At 40.0% G+C, this 17,107-nt stretch overlaps 1 protein-coding gene across 22 annotated transcripts in view; it reads left to right on the top strand.

Moving 5' to 3' along the window:
* The window catches only part of CDC42BPB (CDC42 binding protein kinase beta), a 98,968-nt gene that overhangs the window by 37,268 nt on the left and 44,593 nt on the right, over positions 1 to 17,107 (top strand). For all 22 annotated transcript variants that reach the window (XR_015288465.1, XR_015288464.1, XR_015288463.1 and 19 more), the window contains exons 3-4: positions 11,721 to 11,804; positions 15,357 to 15,452. Coding sequence is in view for 18 of the 22 variants with exons in the window: in XM_086894573.1 (XP_086750699.1) it covers positions 11,721 to 11,804; positions 15,357 to 15,452 (180 nt within the window). In the remaining 4 variants the exon portion in view is untranslated. The remainder of the gene's footprint in view (positions 1 to 11,720; positions 11,805 to 15,356; positions 15,453 to 17,107) is intronic.

Below are 17,107 nucleotides of genomic sequence, written 5' to 3'. Positions count from 1 at the left end.
GAGTCGAAAACTGAATCTTGGGAACCCCTTGACCACTTACCTCCCCCGTACCATGGACTGGCTGGGCCGTCGTCCCCAGATCAAGTGGTGCCTTCAGCACCTTCGGGCCCCCGAGACCAACCCACTGAGATGCATGTGTCTCAAGCGGGAGACTCGGTGCTGGCAGCGATGCCGGCAGCCCTTCCCCTTTCCCCGCCTGCAAACACCGTAACCACAGGAGTCTCTTCAGAGGTTTCTCCGGCACAAGGCTGGGGACAGCTCTATCCGTCCTTGCCGGTCCGGCCGCCACAGCCGGGACCCTCACACTTAACTGAAGGGGTCCCTACCGGTAACCGGGTGGCAGGGGAGTTCCCACAATCAACAAAAGGGAAAACCCCCACAAACCTCAGTTCCCCTCCTGCAAGTAGAACTCGTTTGAAAGCAAAAATGATGGGCGAGGAGGGGGGGGGAGAGAGTAGTGAGAATGAGCACCGGTTGTTCCCTCTCAGGGAAGTACCGACAGCCCCGGGAGTGATTGGATTTGTGAATGTTCCTCTTAACTCCGGGGATGTGCGAGCGTTTAAAAAAGGAGATGGGGCGATTGTTAGACGATCCTTTGGTGTGGCTGAAAAGCTGGATAACTTTTTAGGAAGTAGTATTTACACATACGATGATCTTATGGCCATCCTGAGATCGCCTGTTTAATCAAGAGGAAAGAGAAATGATTAAACAAGCCGGTATCAGAGACTGGGACCGACGCAATCCACAGGGGACACCAGGACCAGAAATGGCCTAGCGTGAGCCCGAGCTGGAATGCCCAGGGAGGAGGGCAGGCAGAGCATGGTGGATTTAAGAAACATGATTGTTCAGGGAATAAGAGAGGCAGTTCCCCGAGGTCAAAACATTAGTAAAGTGTTCGGGGAATGCCAAGGGAAGGAGGAATCGCCCACGGAATGAGTAGAGAGGTTACGGCGAAGTTTTCAGATCTACTCTGGAACTGACCCGAACTCTCCCGTGGGGGAGGTCTTACTAAAAACACAATTTGTTGCCAAATCCTGAGAAGACATTAGGAGGAAATTAGAAAATATTGACAGGTAACAAGATAAAAGCCTCCAAGAGCTTCTGAGGGAAGCTCAAAAAGTATATATGAGAAGGGAGGATGAAAAACAGAGATTGTAAGCTAAGGTTTTGGTAGCTGCGGTCAAAGAAGTCCAAAAGCAAGAACAAACACAAGGTAAGTTTAAAACACTACCTAGAAAACAGAAAAGCACTCACAAGGCAGCCCCTACCCCACAGAAAGAGCTCCCCGAATGTTACTACTGTAAGAAAGTAAGACACATTTAGCAGGATTGCAGGCAAAGAAAAAAAAAAAAAAAAAAATGAAAAGATTTTTCAAGAAGATTGGGGCTGTCAGAGGCTCTTTAATTTGGGGACAAGAACATCCAAGGAGCCCTTGATAAAATTAAAAGTGAGTCCCCAATGGCAGGAAGTAAGCTTTTTAGTGGACACTGGAACAGAGAGAGGTACTCTGCAGAAATTGCCAGAGGGGTGTGTGACAAGCAAGGAAAAAGTTTTTGTAATTAGAATCAAGGGGGATCCTTTCAAAGTATCTGTAATAGAGATGTAAGAATAGAATCGGAAAATAAAATTTGTTTAAGAAATTTATTGCTTGTAGAAAAAGCAGATTATAATTTATTAAGAAGAGACATGATTTTGCATTAAGAATTAATATCGTTGTTAAAAACTCTGAATTAGTAGTAAAAATATTCAAACTGACTCCCAAAGACGAAGAAGAAATTAACCCTAGAGTGTGGCACTCAAAAGGAGAAATAGGGAAATTAGATATCAAGCCTATTAAAATAGAAAACGAGGACCCTGAAGACCCTATAAGGATCAAACAATATCGCATCCCGATGGGAGGGAGAAGGGGATTAAAACAAGTAATTGACGACCTCCTTAAAGAGGGTACCCTGAAACCCTGTATGTCTCAGCATAACACCCCCATCCTGGCTGTAAGAAAAACAGATAGCAGTTTACGATTGGTTCAGGACCTCAGAGCTGTAAATGTTAGAACCCGAACCAGATTCCTGGTGGTGGCCAGTCCTTACACTTTACTGAACAGGCTCTCACCTAAAGATGTATGGTATAGTGTAATCGATTTAAAAGATGCTTTTAGACTTGCCCTCTAGATGAAAAGAGTAGAAATTTCTTCGCCTTTCAGTGGGAGGACCCGGACAAAAACCGAAAGCAACAGCTGAGATGGACCGTCCTCCCACAGGGGTTTGTAGAATCCCCAAATCTGTTCGGACAGGCTCTGGAACAACTACTCACCCAATTCATTCCAGAGGAGGGGACAAAATTGTTACAATATGTAGATGACTTGTTAATTGCCGGAACGACGGAAGAAAAGGTGAAGAAAAGCACGATTTCTTTACTGAATTTCTTGAGACAGAAGGGGTTAAAAGTATCTAAATCCAAATTGCAATTCACAGAGCCCGAAGTAAAATACCTTGGTCATTAGATATCTCAAGGGAAAAAGAAATTAGACCCTGAGAGAGTAGCAGGGATTCTTGCACTCCCTGCCCCAAAAACAAAAAAGACAGATAAGACAATTTTTGAGGCTCCTGGGATATTGCAGACAGTGAATTAAAGGATTTAGTGAAAAAGTAAAATTTCTGTATGAAAGGTTAAACACTGATAAGTTGAAATAGACTGAGCAAAATGAATTTAATTTTCAGAAATTAAAGGATGCACTCATAACTGCCCCCGTACTAACTTTACTGGATACCAGTAAGAATTTCAATTATTCGTAGATGTGAATAGACAAGCAGCACAAGGAGTTCTGACCCAAGAGTGGGCAGAAAAAAGAAGCCCATAAGGTTTCTCTCAAAATTTTTAGACCCGGTTAGTTGGGGTTGGCCTACTTGTTTGCAAGCAATTGTGACAGTGGCTTTATTAGTAAGAGAAGAAAAAAAAAAAAAAAAAAGGGTAACTTTCGGAGCTCCCTTGATAGTCTACATGATGTAAGAAATATCTTACAACAAAAAGCGGAAAAGTGGTTGACTGATTTGAGGCTTCTGAAATATAAAGCCATCTTAATCAGCTCGCCTGGTTTAGAATTAAGAACCACTACTGCGCAGAATCCTGCGCAGTTCCTGTTTGGAGAACCAACAGAGAAACTATTACACAATTGCATTGGAACTGTGGAATTGCAAACTAAAGTTAGACCAGATTTAGAAAATCAGGAGTTAGAAAGAGGAGAAAAGTAGTTTATAGATGGATCCTCGAAAGTTGTTGAGAGAAAAAGAAAGTCAGGATATGCTATAGTGAATGGCATATCAGGAAGCATTGTGAAATCAGGCCCCCTGAAAGCAAGCTGGTCTGCACAAGCTTGCGAGCTTTATGCTCTCTTGAGAGCCCTCCAGGGGTTGAAAGGAAAGAGGGGGATCATCTATACAAATTCGCGGTATGCTTTTAAGGTAGTACATACTTTTAAGAAAATTTGAGAAAAAGAAGTCTGATAAATACGAAAAGAAAAGAGTTAATCCATAGGGAAATCATTCGACAAATTCTACAGGCTGTCAGAGAACCAAAAGAAATATCAGTTGTCCATGTAAAAGGACACCAAACAGGATGGCAGTTCCACACCCGAGGTAACAACCTGGCAGACAAAGAGGCAAAACGAGCGGCTTTGTTAACCAATCTGCAGAAAAGAAGACTGATTCCCCAAAGCACAACACTGGGATTTGCCATACACCAAATGCAGCCTGGGGATAAAATCCTGATCAAAGCTTAGAAAGAGCTCCCCCTCAACCCTCACTAGGAAGAACCGTTTCTCGTCCTCCTGACCACAGACACAGCTGTCCGGACTGCAGAAAGGAGCTGGACACACTCACCTCGAGTGAAAAAAAGTAACAGATTACAACTCCTCCGAGAGGAAAGTCACCACACCTCCGAGAGAGCTGAAAATCAAACGCCGGCGTCATCACAAATGACAAGTGACGACCAGATAAGTTGTATTAATCCTGATTGTAATTGTTTTCCATTTATCCACTTCGAGTGTGCTTATTGTAAACAGATTTGGGTAGCCCACTGTTTAGGAGGGTACAAACCTAAAGGATTGTGCACAAAGTGTCTAGAGAAAGAACAGGAGGAGACTAGCCGTTTCTTAACACTTGCCACCCGGGCGGGGTCCTTGGAACTAAACTCTCCTGAGTGGTTCCTATTGTTCCAAAAGGGGTTAAGAGGCCAGTTAGATTCCAAAGCCAAGGCTTTAGAAATCGAGGGCCGAAAAACAATTAAAGTTTAAAGTACTGTGTAGGACAGACCCAACTAAATCGTCTCGGTGAGCTACTTTCAAAAAAAAAAAAAAAAAAAAAAAAAGGCACGCCTTAAGGACTACCAGGGCCCCTGAAGACAGTCCCTGCTGCCGAGAAGATGATAATCCCCGCCGTATGTTCCTATACGGGCGAAGGGCAAGGCAGAGGGATGCAATGGTGGGGAATCCTGATAGTCCTGAACCTAGCCGTGTGCTTAGCCGAGGGAATGAGTCCCAAGGTACCTCCAGGGGGAGAGTCCCCTAGAGAAGTGTGAGCAGTGTCAGACTGCCACAGAAACCGGACGAAAGATTGACTGTCCTCCAGAACTGCAAAAGGGGATGTGTTTTTCCAACAGCACTCAGTATAAGATCTGTAAATTAAAGGGGGAGGTCTGATGTTACCGCTCAGAGGCAAGTTTTAAAGACGGGCAGTTTCAAACTCCTGAAAGACAAAAGATCAAAACTACCCACTTCAGGTACAAGAGAGAAGTGGGAGGGATTCCTCCGATTTCAATTTATAGTCAATGTAATAAGACCATCTAGATCAGAAGAAAAAGACAATCCACCTTTGTAGCATATTTCAAAATCAATCCTATGTTACAATAAAGCGAACTTGAAAACGTGTACTATAAGTAGAAAAATGTATTAAGAAGATAGAAATTTAAAACATGAAACAAAAGCTTCCTTCAATAATGAACCAATAATTTTAGATTTGTTAAAAAGTGAAGTTAACCGGGTATGTTTACAATTTGACCAAGTATTCTGTTTCTCCAGAGATGAAGACGAGTTAAATCCTAAAAGCAAAATATCAGACTGAGAGAAAAGTGAATGTGGTTAATCTCACACTCATCCCTCTGTAAGATTGAATAAAATAATACGAATTTTTAATGTAGTCAAATTATTAGGTGGGGGACTGTAATAAAGAATTGGATGAATAAAAATTCGAAAGAAAAGGTTTAAATAAAGTATATGTGATTGTAAATGATGAAAATATGGAATGAGAAATCCTCCTCCAAGTCGAGGCAGGATTTCTCTTCCAAAGCAACAGATTGCAGCCAAGCACCCAGATAACAATCGCAAGCAGGCACATCAGCCCCGAAAGAATGGGCAGGACACGGGCCATCAAACGAACAAAAGAACGGGCCCGGACGAGATATCGCCGAGCCCGAGCATCTCCGCCCTGACCACCTGTGCTGGAGAAATGGAGAAACTAGACAAAAGAAGAGGAGCCAGCCGAGATAGCCATCGGCTCCAGGATGGGTGCCACCACTCCACCCTAATGGCCCGGACCAAAATGATATCAAAAAGACATCCTGGACCTCTTTACATATGAGGAGCCTCTGCCCAACGTCTATTGACTCTATTCTCCAGTGCCAGGAAATCTATTCTTCGAACAATCAAGAACCTCTTAGCAAAGGGTGCCTGCTTGGAATTTGGCCTCGGGACACAAACTTCCTATAAAAACCCAGGCCAAAGGACTCTCAGGCGTGGATTTGGGAGCATCTATACCTTGCGTATAGACCCTGTCCACCCAGCGCTGCGCTGCTTATTTTATTGTGGTTTTTTCTCTTTGTTCGAATTTATTATTGTTTGATAATAAATTTTCTCTTTTATATAACCCGAAATTGCCTTTGCATTTATAACATAAGACATTATGGGTAAATTGTTTAAATCTGAAATGACATTTTGTCTCTTCTCCCAGTTGAAAGGCTTGACTAAAATACCTTCTCAAATGTGTAAAGCCTTTCCAAGTTCCTGTCAAAGGTTAATTCATGGTATTTTACACTCTTTTATCCATGTAATTTTATTGTACGTTAGATTGAGGACATCTTTGATCATCCACTTTTACTGATGTCCTTCCTTCCATTTTTATTTTTACATAGAATCATAGAATGGTTTTGGTTGGAAGGAGCTTTAAAGAGTCTCTCATTCCAACACCTCTGTCATGGGCAGGGGACATGTTTCACTAGACTATGTTGGTCAGAACCCCATCCACCTCGGCCTTCAATAATAACAATAATGTTTTGGGTTTTTTTTCCTTGTTTTAGCAAGTAAGGCTTTTTCTATTCCCACAGTAATAGAATGAGAGGCTCTTCAGTTTCTTGATCACCTCAATCGTCCTCTTTCACACCTGCTCCAGATGAAGTTTATTTTTCTAAGGTGTGGCTGTGTGTAGAGTTTCCAGTGAGTTTGTATTGCAAGGCAGTAATGTTTACCCATCCCCAGTGGTGTGTATCTGCCTGTGAATTCCAGACTCAGTTTGCCTTTTTTCTTAACTACCTGCCATTATGAGCTGTTTGAACAAGTATTATCATCTATGTGTCTGTGTTCCTCTTCTTTTCAGCTGAGAACATTTTGCAGTTGAGTTTCACTTTATTCCTGTAAGTCAAGTCCTTAAAGATAAGTTTTACCTGAAAGTTTAAGGTGCCATGAGCATAAATAGTGTTGTAGTGGGTTTTTTTGTCTTTGCTTTGAAATTAATGCCAGCATGATTTTTAAGAAGTATTTGTTAGCTGTCTTAATTGTATTCTGGAAAGCCAGTCTTATATTTAAATGATTCCTGCACTTTATTGCACCATACTTTCTATTTACATAAAAGAAAACTTGTAACTTGATGCTGCTTACTAAAGCTGATCGTGTCACTCAAAGGGCAAAGTACAGTGGTGGGAAGTTCTGTCATGTCTGTAGAGGATGATTTGGCTCAGATTCGCACCCTGTAGATTTCCTTGGAACACTGGGAAAGGTGGAACTTGACCCGGGATGGCTTTGCACAGTGCAGCCCTAAATGTCAGAATTGAGTGGGTTTTGAAGATCAAAACATAGCAAAATATTCATATAAAACAATTCAAGAAGCAAAATACTAACACTTGTTGAAGTCTAGAATAGCTACTTTAGTTATATTTGTTCTTTATTTTATTTTATTGCACTACAAGTGAAACAGAGCTTTGAGACACAAAATACAGGAAGGAAATGGATGGCAGAAGCAATACAAATGTGATAGAGTGTTGTGGCTTGTAGTTAACACAGGTGGATCTCAGTTATGCTTTAGCCCCACTTGTCATACTTTTTTTGATATAAATATGTCTAAAGTTGGTTGAAGTGTAGGCACTATGATTTATTAGGCTTTCTGAAATCCTTGAGGAAGCATACTTGAGCTTTATTGCAGTTTTCCTTTTGCCTTAATCTTGAGCAGGACAAGTCATAGTGATGCTAATCAAATCAGGTCGTAAACAATCCATACAGGCTGGAAGGGGGGTTGCGGTGATGGGGAACCCTTGCATCTGCCATTTTTTTCTTGTTGCATTTTTAAGACTCAATAAAACAGAATTACCTAAATATCTACCAGACTGCTCTGGGATTGTTGAGCATTTGGCCCCCCTGCTTCTGCATTCCAGCCTGGAATTACGAGATGCAAATTGGGAGTAAGTTTTAATTTCCTTAGTTTGAGATGGGTATTAAAAGTGGTAGTTCTGGGCCAAAGGTGTGTGGGTTGGTTAGCCCATGTCCCACCCCTTTGGCCAGGTAGAGAAGTGTAAGGAAAAAATACAAGGACAGAGCAGAGCTGAATTTTCAGTTTCCAGTGGCTGAGGGTTCAGGGAGTCCCCAACCCACCCCTTAAACTTAGTGGTCAGTAGTCACTGATGTCCACACTGCAATATGTGTTACTCAGGTATTAAGCATAAATTTAAATGTATTTAAATACTTTCTGAATACTTAGGTGGCCATGGCAGCCTGTGGCTGAGTTCCAGAACTTTTGTGTGACATTAATACTTCCTTTTTGTTAACTAACTGTGTACTAACTCTTGTTGCCTTTTTTTTTTTTATTTTTATTTTTATTTGATGTTTTTCAATGTCCATGTTATGAGAAATGGCAAATTATTGTTCTGTGTTCATTCTCTCCATGACATTCATGGTTTCCTGTGTGTCTCATAGCTGTTACCTCTTCCAGGCCTGGAATATTTTAGGCTATTACATCTTGAGAAGCTGTTTTATCATACTCCTGCTTGTACATCTTTTTTCCTTTCATTATCCTTAGCATAATTTTTTTTTTTTTTTTAAACTTCTAATACAGTGTAGATTGTATTAAGCTTGGAAATGTAGAGTGAACACCAATAAAAAATTCTGGTCTGTGCATAACATGAGCACTTGTTCAGCCAGTAGACTTTTAAACACTGAAGACAGAAACTTGTTCTTAGAGCAGACATTTGTAGCAGCCTACAAATGTATGTCCTTTGGAATACCTCTGAATACCAACTGAATGGTTTTTCCTTACATTAGTAGATGTGGTGGATCAGTATGTAGGATAAAACCAATCATATTTAAAACCAGACATCTTGCATGGTTAGCACAACTGCAGAGGCCTCTGTTTGATCTCGTAAAGTGGTCAGTGTGGTTATTGTAACTGAATTTAAGGTATGCCAGAGAAGGAAGAATTAATATAAAAGTAAGAAAAAACAACTCCACTGCAGCCTCTCAGAAGCTTATATGACATATATGCATTGTATGACAAAAATAAACTTAGAAATGCTGCCACCTGATGAAGAAAGTAAAAGAAAGGTAACTTGAGTAAATGCTGAGGTATTTTAAGAAAGGATCTTTTCCAATATTGTAACAGTATTCTCCCTTATAATAGCACTGAGTTTTTCAGGGCATAGTTTCATTTGTGCTTCCCTGTTTAAGTTCAGACATCAATGAAGTTTCAGTTACGCTTTTCTGTTTGTTTTCTTTTTTAAAAAATAAAAATCCTAATTATTTGAATTGGTTGGGAAGTCAGGCAAAAATTCTGTCCGCTCTGTGAGATACCTTCAGCAGGACTAAGATTCCTTTCTTTCCAGACATAAAATTCATGGGGAATTACCTAATTTGCTGTGTGGTTCAATGAATTTTTCTGCTGACATGAGAAGCTGTCCCCCTGTCACCCTTATAACTAAAGCACAGCAGTGTGTTTACTGGTGCCATAACTTGATAACCACTTAATGTGAAAATATGAGTCAGCTTTCTTTTTATGAACTATACTTTTTCTTCCACAGAAGACAATTATCTTCCTCCACAAAGTTTAAATTGGTCTTTTTAAAGCAGTCTTTTCAGTTGAAAATAAATAGCACTAATATAGCTAGTGACTGGGGAATTGCTAAATAAGTCTGTCCTACAGATTTGGCATCCTTTCTTCTTTTCCTTTCTTCTTTTTCCAGGCCTGTTTCATTTGCCGCTTTTTTCTAACATTTGCAAAGCTCCTCAGCTGTGCCTGCCCTCCATGATGCCAGGCTTCCATTGCTCCTCAGGACTTGAGCACGCTCCAAACTTGTGATACCCTGCAATGCTTTTGGACAGTGATGGCATTAGATGAAGTGCAGTGGATGTCTATCTGGGTTCTGATTTGTGCGCTGTATTTGTACTTAAATGGCTTAGCAGTTCTAGTATTGTGACGTTATGAAACTTGAATGTTGCTACACCAGGGCTCAGAGAGCTATGCTTGCAAATTGCATCAGCCCCAGAGCATTGGTTCATTCCTCTGCAGCAGGTAACTTTCATGCTGCTCTGTTCCTGTCCCTTCACTGGAGGTGTGTGCATTAGGAAATAGAGTCACCATGTTCTGAATGGAAGTTTAAAAAGTGTAGTGGGTAACGTTAGCATCTTGCAGTTTCTCAAAAGCTGTTAATGCGCTGTTTGACTTACAGTGTGCCTTCAGCTGGATCAGGGTAATGACCCAATTAAGTGAATGGAGAGAGGTTTTTACAATTACTTTTAACTGTGATGAGGAGAGGAGCAATGCTGTTTACATTTAAGGCCATTACTGAAGGTCGGTTGTACAGTTTCATATGTGCCAAGGAGCCTCTTGTGTTTGGTTGAGACTTTCTTGCTCATTCTTCCCCTGCAGCATGAGCAGTGTCTCTGGGAGGTGTTTCTAGGCCTGGAGACATTGGGGTTGTAATGTAGCTCTGGATAGTCCACTTCACTTAGAGAAGCTGCTGCTTAGTGCTGTGCCTTTCCCAGCTGCATCCAGGGCCAGATTCCCATGTCTTTCCTGCAGTGGTACTTTTTTTCAGAGCTCCATGTCTGTTACATGACTGTGCAGGTGTATACAAGGTGCTGTCACCCACTACGTGACCTGGTGAGTGGAGCTTCACTCACTGAGGTGTGGAGGGCTGAGCTGTGTACCTGCAGGGTGAAATTTCTGTGTAAATGTGAAGATCCTGTTCTTGTGGTACTGGAGAAGCAGTAGTTTCCCTGCCCCTCACTTGGAACTTCTTTACTGTTAAGGTGCAGGGTGATACTATGTTTCCCTCTTCCCTCCTCAGGACTTAAGACTTTTTATAATGTTGCTCTGCTTGATGCACTATTCCAACCTTATTTTGTAGTCAGCAGCTTCTTAAAGCTGCTGTGGCTGAAGCCTTTCTAGGTAAGGGTTTTTAAGCAACATAAGAGGCAAGGTGATGTCATTCCTTTTCACACAGCTATTCAGAGCTCTGTTGGAAGCAATGAAAGCTGGTTGGTTTTCTGCTTCTGAAATAGAGATGAGCTGAGAAGCAGTAGAAATAGCAGTAGAAATATTCAAGCAGACCATGTATAGTCCTGTGAAAATGTTGCTGTATTAGTCATGATGCCTGTTTTTCTTTTCCCAACTGGAAGAACTTTGTGGAAATGATGGTGTTACCACAAGAATTAATTTTGGTCTTTGAGAATACAAGTCTTGGTCAAAATAAAGTCTTTGAATTCCTAAGCCTTGAAGTTTTTGTATTCTTTTTTTTTTTCTTCCACTTACAGCTGTGTGCAGAGCTACTGTTCATAATAGATCAGTGTAAGCAAGTCTAATACACAGGATATATAGTAAAATGCTGTAAGCAAAATGGTGAATAAATAAATGAATATTTTTTTTCTTTTAAAATATCTGTAAATGGTACACAAAAGTATGCTAATGTGCAAATACCTTTCAAGTTTCTGAGACCTGAAATGTGAGAACAAATTAGTCAAATGTAGTGTACTTCTATTGACAGCAGCCTTTCTTGTTTTCTCAGGCTGCCCTTTTAAATGTTGCCGCACTGGCTGCAGGCATGACTACAAGCCTCACTTGTTTTTGGGAAACAATGCAGCTTTACTACACATCTTCATATGAAAAGCTTCATGCTCCTCCTGTATCATCCCTTATGTACTTCATCATGAGCTTTTGACCACACATGGTGCATCAAGCACATGGTAGTAATGTTGAAGGAATACAGAAGGAGCAAAGACTCAGACTGCAGTTTATCAGTGTGTCAGTTGATCACTGATGACTCCTTAGTAACTTTTATTTTATGGACTTGTGAACATTAAGCTGTTTGAAAACTGTATTTCTCTGACCATGCTTTTGTGTGATATTGATCTCTTTAAATACTGTATTTTTCTGACCATGCTTCTGTTAAATAAAGGTATTTTATTATTTCAGGTTGCAGTTGTTAAAATGAAGTGTACAGAGCGCATTTATGCAATGAAAATTCTAAATAAATGGGAAATGCTTAAAAGGGCAGAGGTAAGTAATACAGTTTTTTAACACAGAGAATTTTTTAAATGGCATTAGCAAGATTACATTGAAGTTCTTCCAGATTAGGAAGAATTATTTCATGAGTATAGGAGCTTCGTTCTTTTCTCTTTTTTTTTTCCCTTAAGCTGTTTTAATGCAATCAAGTCTGACAGTCCCTTCCAGGCATCTGTTGTTCTCAACATTACTGTGTATTCATTTACCAGACAGTCTGCCCTAGTTCTTACCCTGAATTTATTGGCCAGATTTTTGTTTACAGTAAAGGCAAGTTAAAGACTACATGAAAGCTGAGATTGGTGCTACTATGGCATTCACAGCTGTATACAAAAATGTTATATAAAAGGTCTTTCTTCTCTTCCATTCAGAAAGCATGCATTAAGGAGCTTTGCATCCTACAGTTTGTAACAGGATTTATATAGCTTGTAAAACTATAACTAAATATTTTGGAATCAGATTCAGATTGTAAAACAAAACGTGTTAAGAAGGTAAATCTGTTTAAGAAGGGTTTTTTTGGCAAAAGGAGGTGTACACTGTCACAACAAATTGTGTGAATGTAAAGGCAAATGGGTACTTCACACATTGGGAAAAGAATACTGAGAATACACAGTGGGAAGCAGCTTTCTAGGATAGGTGTTTCTAGGATACTTACTCCTCCATGGTAGAGGAAAATCTTATGGCACATATATAATATTATGTAAATTAGCAGATAAATGGGCAGTAGATTTTAAGAGAAAAGACATGTAGTACACCAGGAGTGGCAGCAGTTCTGTTCAGGGGTGAGCAATAGCAGTTTTGCTGAGGTGTGAGCTTGCTGACCCTTCCCTGTCCCATTCTTCTGTCCCCTTCCTGACACCACCCTCCCCCTAGCCTGCCCTTCCTAGTCCCTCCCTTCCTTTCAGTGAGTCAGTGCCAGGCCTTTTCCTGTGACAAAATCTCCTCCCTCTTGTTAAGCCCCTCTTTACCGCTGCCTTTGCCTGATTTAGTCACAGTCTGTCCATCCATCCATCCATCCATGCACTTCTCTAGAGGCGGCAGCAGCCGCTGCCTCCCAGCTCTCCTTTGAGCTGTCAGGAGATTTCACACCCTGGGCTGTGCTGCATCAGCGATTCTGCATTAAGCCTTTCCCTGTAGGAGGGAAATTTGGTGCCCTTTATATGCAGATTTCAGCTGTGTTAATTCACTGGTCAGTACAGAATTATTTTAAACACAAATGTTTGCAGGGGTCTCCCAAACTCTAATGGAAATAGCACTATGCTGCCTTACTTCAGTAATTTTTGAAGTAATTTCATTAAGTGGCTTCAGGAGATGCAGCTTTTGCATGTAGAGAAGACAGCTGTTTACAAATTGCATTCTAACCATTTAACTGACTTGTCTTACCATTCCAGGCAGGAATGAAGGATGTATAATGAGCAGTAGTTTTTCCAGTGCAAACTTAGGAAAAGTAACAGTCAGAAAAAGTTTTCTTTCTGCTGATTTTCCCCATCTAGAGAGGACAATAAAGGAGCTGTCTTCTCTGCAGGACTGCTTTGTCTTTTCCTGATCAGTTTGCTCACTGGATTTGCCTTTTCTGGATAAGCAGGACGTTGCAACCTGCATATCAAGTTCATGCAACATCTGGGTGTTAAGAATTTCCCAAATGTGGTAAAATCTGTTAGATTTTTAAATGAAGACTGCAAGAATACAGTAGCCTTTTAAATTGAGAGTTCCATTGAAAAAGCAGACTTCAAGTATTTTATTAATCCACCGCATCTAGTATTATATAAAATTATTATTATCATTATTACTACTACTGGTTTAAGAAGCATGTTGTTACACTGGTTTGTGTTTGTTGTGCATGACATTGAACATAGCAAAATACTGCTTATTCATGTACTAGCTGCAAGAAAATAACCCCATATGGTTGGAAGAGGAAAGGTTAGTGAATATCACCTGACATCCATAAACAGGTTGGAAGCAAAAATAGGCATGCCATTTATGTTGATAAGGACCATTTGTAGTCGTTGTTCTCACAGCAAAATACACAGTCATTAGTGTATTACTGTTGACAGTTCCAAATAAGTCCTGACTGGCTGATTAGGTAGCCTGTCATGCTTTTTTCATGTCACGTCTCAAGGCCTTTTAAGCTAGTGTAAGCAGAGAAGGAGAATTTTATGCTCTGAATTCATGATGCAGTGTTCAGCAGCATTACTGGGTTTTCAGTGTTCATAACATTCCCCTGCTATTTGAGGTTGCACAGTGAACTGGATCAAGGGACTGATGTCTTTGAAAATAAACAAACTAGTTTTCTGTGTTGGCAGCCTCCTCACATCATGGTGCCAGGAGAGCTGAGAAGTGCTGTGCTCTGGTGCTGTGGGAAGGGGATAGGATTACTTGGCGCTGCTGTAGCTGCCAGTCCTTTTTGCAGAGCGCTACTTTGGCCTTGCATTCATAAACCGTTAAACCACTCAGTTGGCATTTAATTACAATTTAGTTCTCTTTGCACCAGTGATTACTAATTTACAATGTGACCACAGCATGGTCTTCAGTAAAAATGTAGATTGAATTTTGCTTCCTTTGAGGGGAAAATAGTTGGAGATTAATTTCTAAGGTGCAGTCAGTATATGATAAGGCTTGGGCTTCCCAGGCACATTTCCATAGTACATTTTCTGAGAACTATTTTCTGAAGAAGTGGCAATGACAAAAAAAAAAATCAGTTCTTTTCTAGAACCCAAACACTTCAATCTGTAGCTATCAAATATCCTGATAATGCCTCTCTGGATTGAGAAGAGTCCCAAGGTCTGTTTCATAATAGTTCTGATCCAATAAAAACATTAATATATTTTTATTGGGGAGTACTCGCTTGAAGTTTATGAAAGGTGGTTTTATGCAAAGATGCTGAGAAAACCTGTTACACAGAGCTTGCTTCTCTGAAGTGCTGCAGTGTGCCATTTGAAGTAAAGATTATTGAAAATGAAAATGTGTTATACTGGACAAAGATAAGACAGTAATAGTAAAATATGGTTATTTCCGATAGTGTGTTAGCAGTGTCTGGAACTGGGACTGTAGTTTAATAAAAGTAGACATGAAATGGTTTTCATAAAGGTCTTTATCAGAAGAATCAGACTTACTTTCCTAGAGCCATTATCTTTCTGCTACAGATGGTGACAAGTTATTATTTTCTGACTTTTAAAAATATTTGGTAAAACAAAGGTTTATCTTTGACTCAAACTGGTTTGTGGTCTTTTTGGTGTTGGGGGGTGTTGTGTGTTGGTGTGGAGGTTTTGGATTTGGGCAGAGGATAGGGGGTTGGTGGGTTTTTTCATTTGGTTTGGGTTTTTGGTTTGGTTTGGTTTTTTAAAGTCGCAGTCAGGATTAGAGTGACTGAATGCCTGACTGAAACCTGCAGAGATTCCCTGGCATGTCACTTGTGTAGACTGAATTCCAGTGAATAGAGACCTCTGTTCAGTAATTTGAAATAATCCCATAAAACATCCATATATATTCATCCTGTGAAAACTGCTTGTTGATGTTGACAATGGCTTTTCTCCCCCTCTCTTCCTTTAGACAGCTTGCTTCCGAGAGGAGAGAAATGTCTTGGTGAATGGAGACTGTCAGTGGATTACTACATTGCACTATGCCTTTCAAGATGAGAACTATTTGGTATGTTTGATTAATCAGGAAATAAAACTCTGGGTTGTGAAATAACTTTATTTTTGGAATATTTTAAAAACATTAGTGCATTAAATCAATCCACCTCATGCCTCACAGCAGTGTTTAAACATTCTCGTTTTCTCCTTGAAGCTAAACTTCAAAGGGACTGACTGTAACTCCAGGGGAGTGAAAAAGTTGTTTAGGACTGTAGTACATAGAGATTCAGTTAAGCATCCTAAATTAACTAATCTCCCTTTGCATAAAAAAATGCCATGTTCAAATTTAGTATTTTGGATAAGGTTGCTATTAAGTAATCTGAGATGTGTTAACTCTGTGAAAGTAAGAAATATTTTATTTTAAACTTTCACTAGATTTTGTTTTAAACTGGCAAAAGTAATTTAAAAGTTTGGTATTTTAAAATCATTAGGAAAAGCCTATTTCTTACAAGTATTTCTATAAAGTGTGTTTTTAAATTAGCAGATTGGTCATCTCAGTAATTTGAGAGACTTTAGCCAACATTTATAAAGAAAATCTGTACTCGTGACATTTCTTTATGATTGGTTACTAGAACTGTGACATACAAGCTCTGTTTGCTTTAGTCACAGAATACAGCAGAGTACTGGTTAAGAGTAAAGTCAGTAAAGCCTCAGTATTCTGCAATATACAGAACCATACAGCTTCCCTGTGGCTACTTCAGGCTGGGTTTGAAAACCTGCTGTTTCTGTAACATCTGACATAACTGTAGTGTCAAAGTTTTCACTTCTTAAGACTTCACTAGCGTGGTAGCAGGTCAAGGATATAAATAAGAGAAAATGTATTGATAAAAGACTGCCAGAGAGTTCAGGAACTAATAAGAGTTAGCAAATACTCCAACACTTCCACAGATGCTGAGACAAAACACATTACTTTGTCACATTTGGAGTATTTCTAGAATAACAAGCAGACAGTAGGAAAATAAGTAGTCACATCTTAGGCCCTCATTTACAGGCTATTTCCATTGAATGGTTTGTGATAGGTCCAGATTTTAATTTCTCACAGTTTAGCTATCTCTGGCACTGCCTCATGATTTCAAATCAGTTTGTAGTTTCAAATTCTCACAGAATCATCCTTCAGACTTGCATAAAAAGCATCCAGTTTTGTATTTCCAAGTAGCTTGTAAGAATGGAGCTACCTAAGGAAAAAGTGTTAGCTGTGTGAGATAACAAGCAATAGCAAAGACAGCAGAGAGGGGAGATCTTTTCCCAAAGTTCTCAAAGGTGTTTAGATATTAAAGTTTCACCTGACAGCAGAATGTAGACATCTAATTTAAGATCCAGTATCTAAGAAGGCAGCAGTTCTGCTTGACAGACAAAGTCAGCAGATGCCCAACTTGCCTGAGGTCTGCTTCTGCATGTGCATTGGAAGGTGCTGAGATGCTGCCTTCCAATTTGGTCTGTTACTCAGAAACCATCTCTTGTAAATGTAAATGTCTGGTGATCGCAGATGGAATGGATCCACAGCTCAGTCACCATTGTAAATGATGCATGAAGAAAAGGTGAAACACATCAAGAAATCAATTAATCTGAAAATCTGGACAGAAGGTTCTCTTCTGTACCATCTAGTACTTGTCTAGGGGCTAAAAGATCTCTGTTCAGTTCTCTTTGGAACTTGAAGTTTATAGCTAT

Source organism: Cyanistes caeruleus, chromosome 6, assembly GCF_971803275.1.
Source record: "Cyanistes caeruleus chromosome 6, bCyaCae1.hap1.1, whole genome shotgun sequence".
NCBI lineage: Eukaryota > Metazoa > Chordata > Aves > Passeriformes > Paridae > Cyanistes > Cyanistes caeruleus.
Note: the sequence above shows the minus strand (reverse complement) of the source record. Positions and strands in the feature narration are given on the sequence as shown.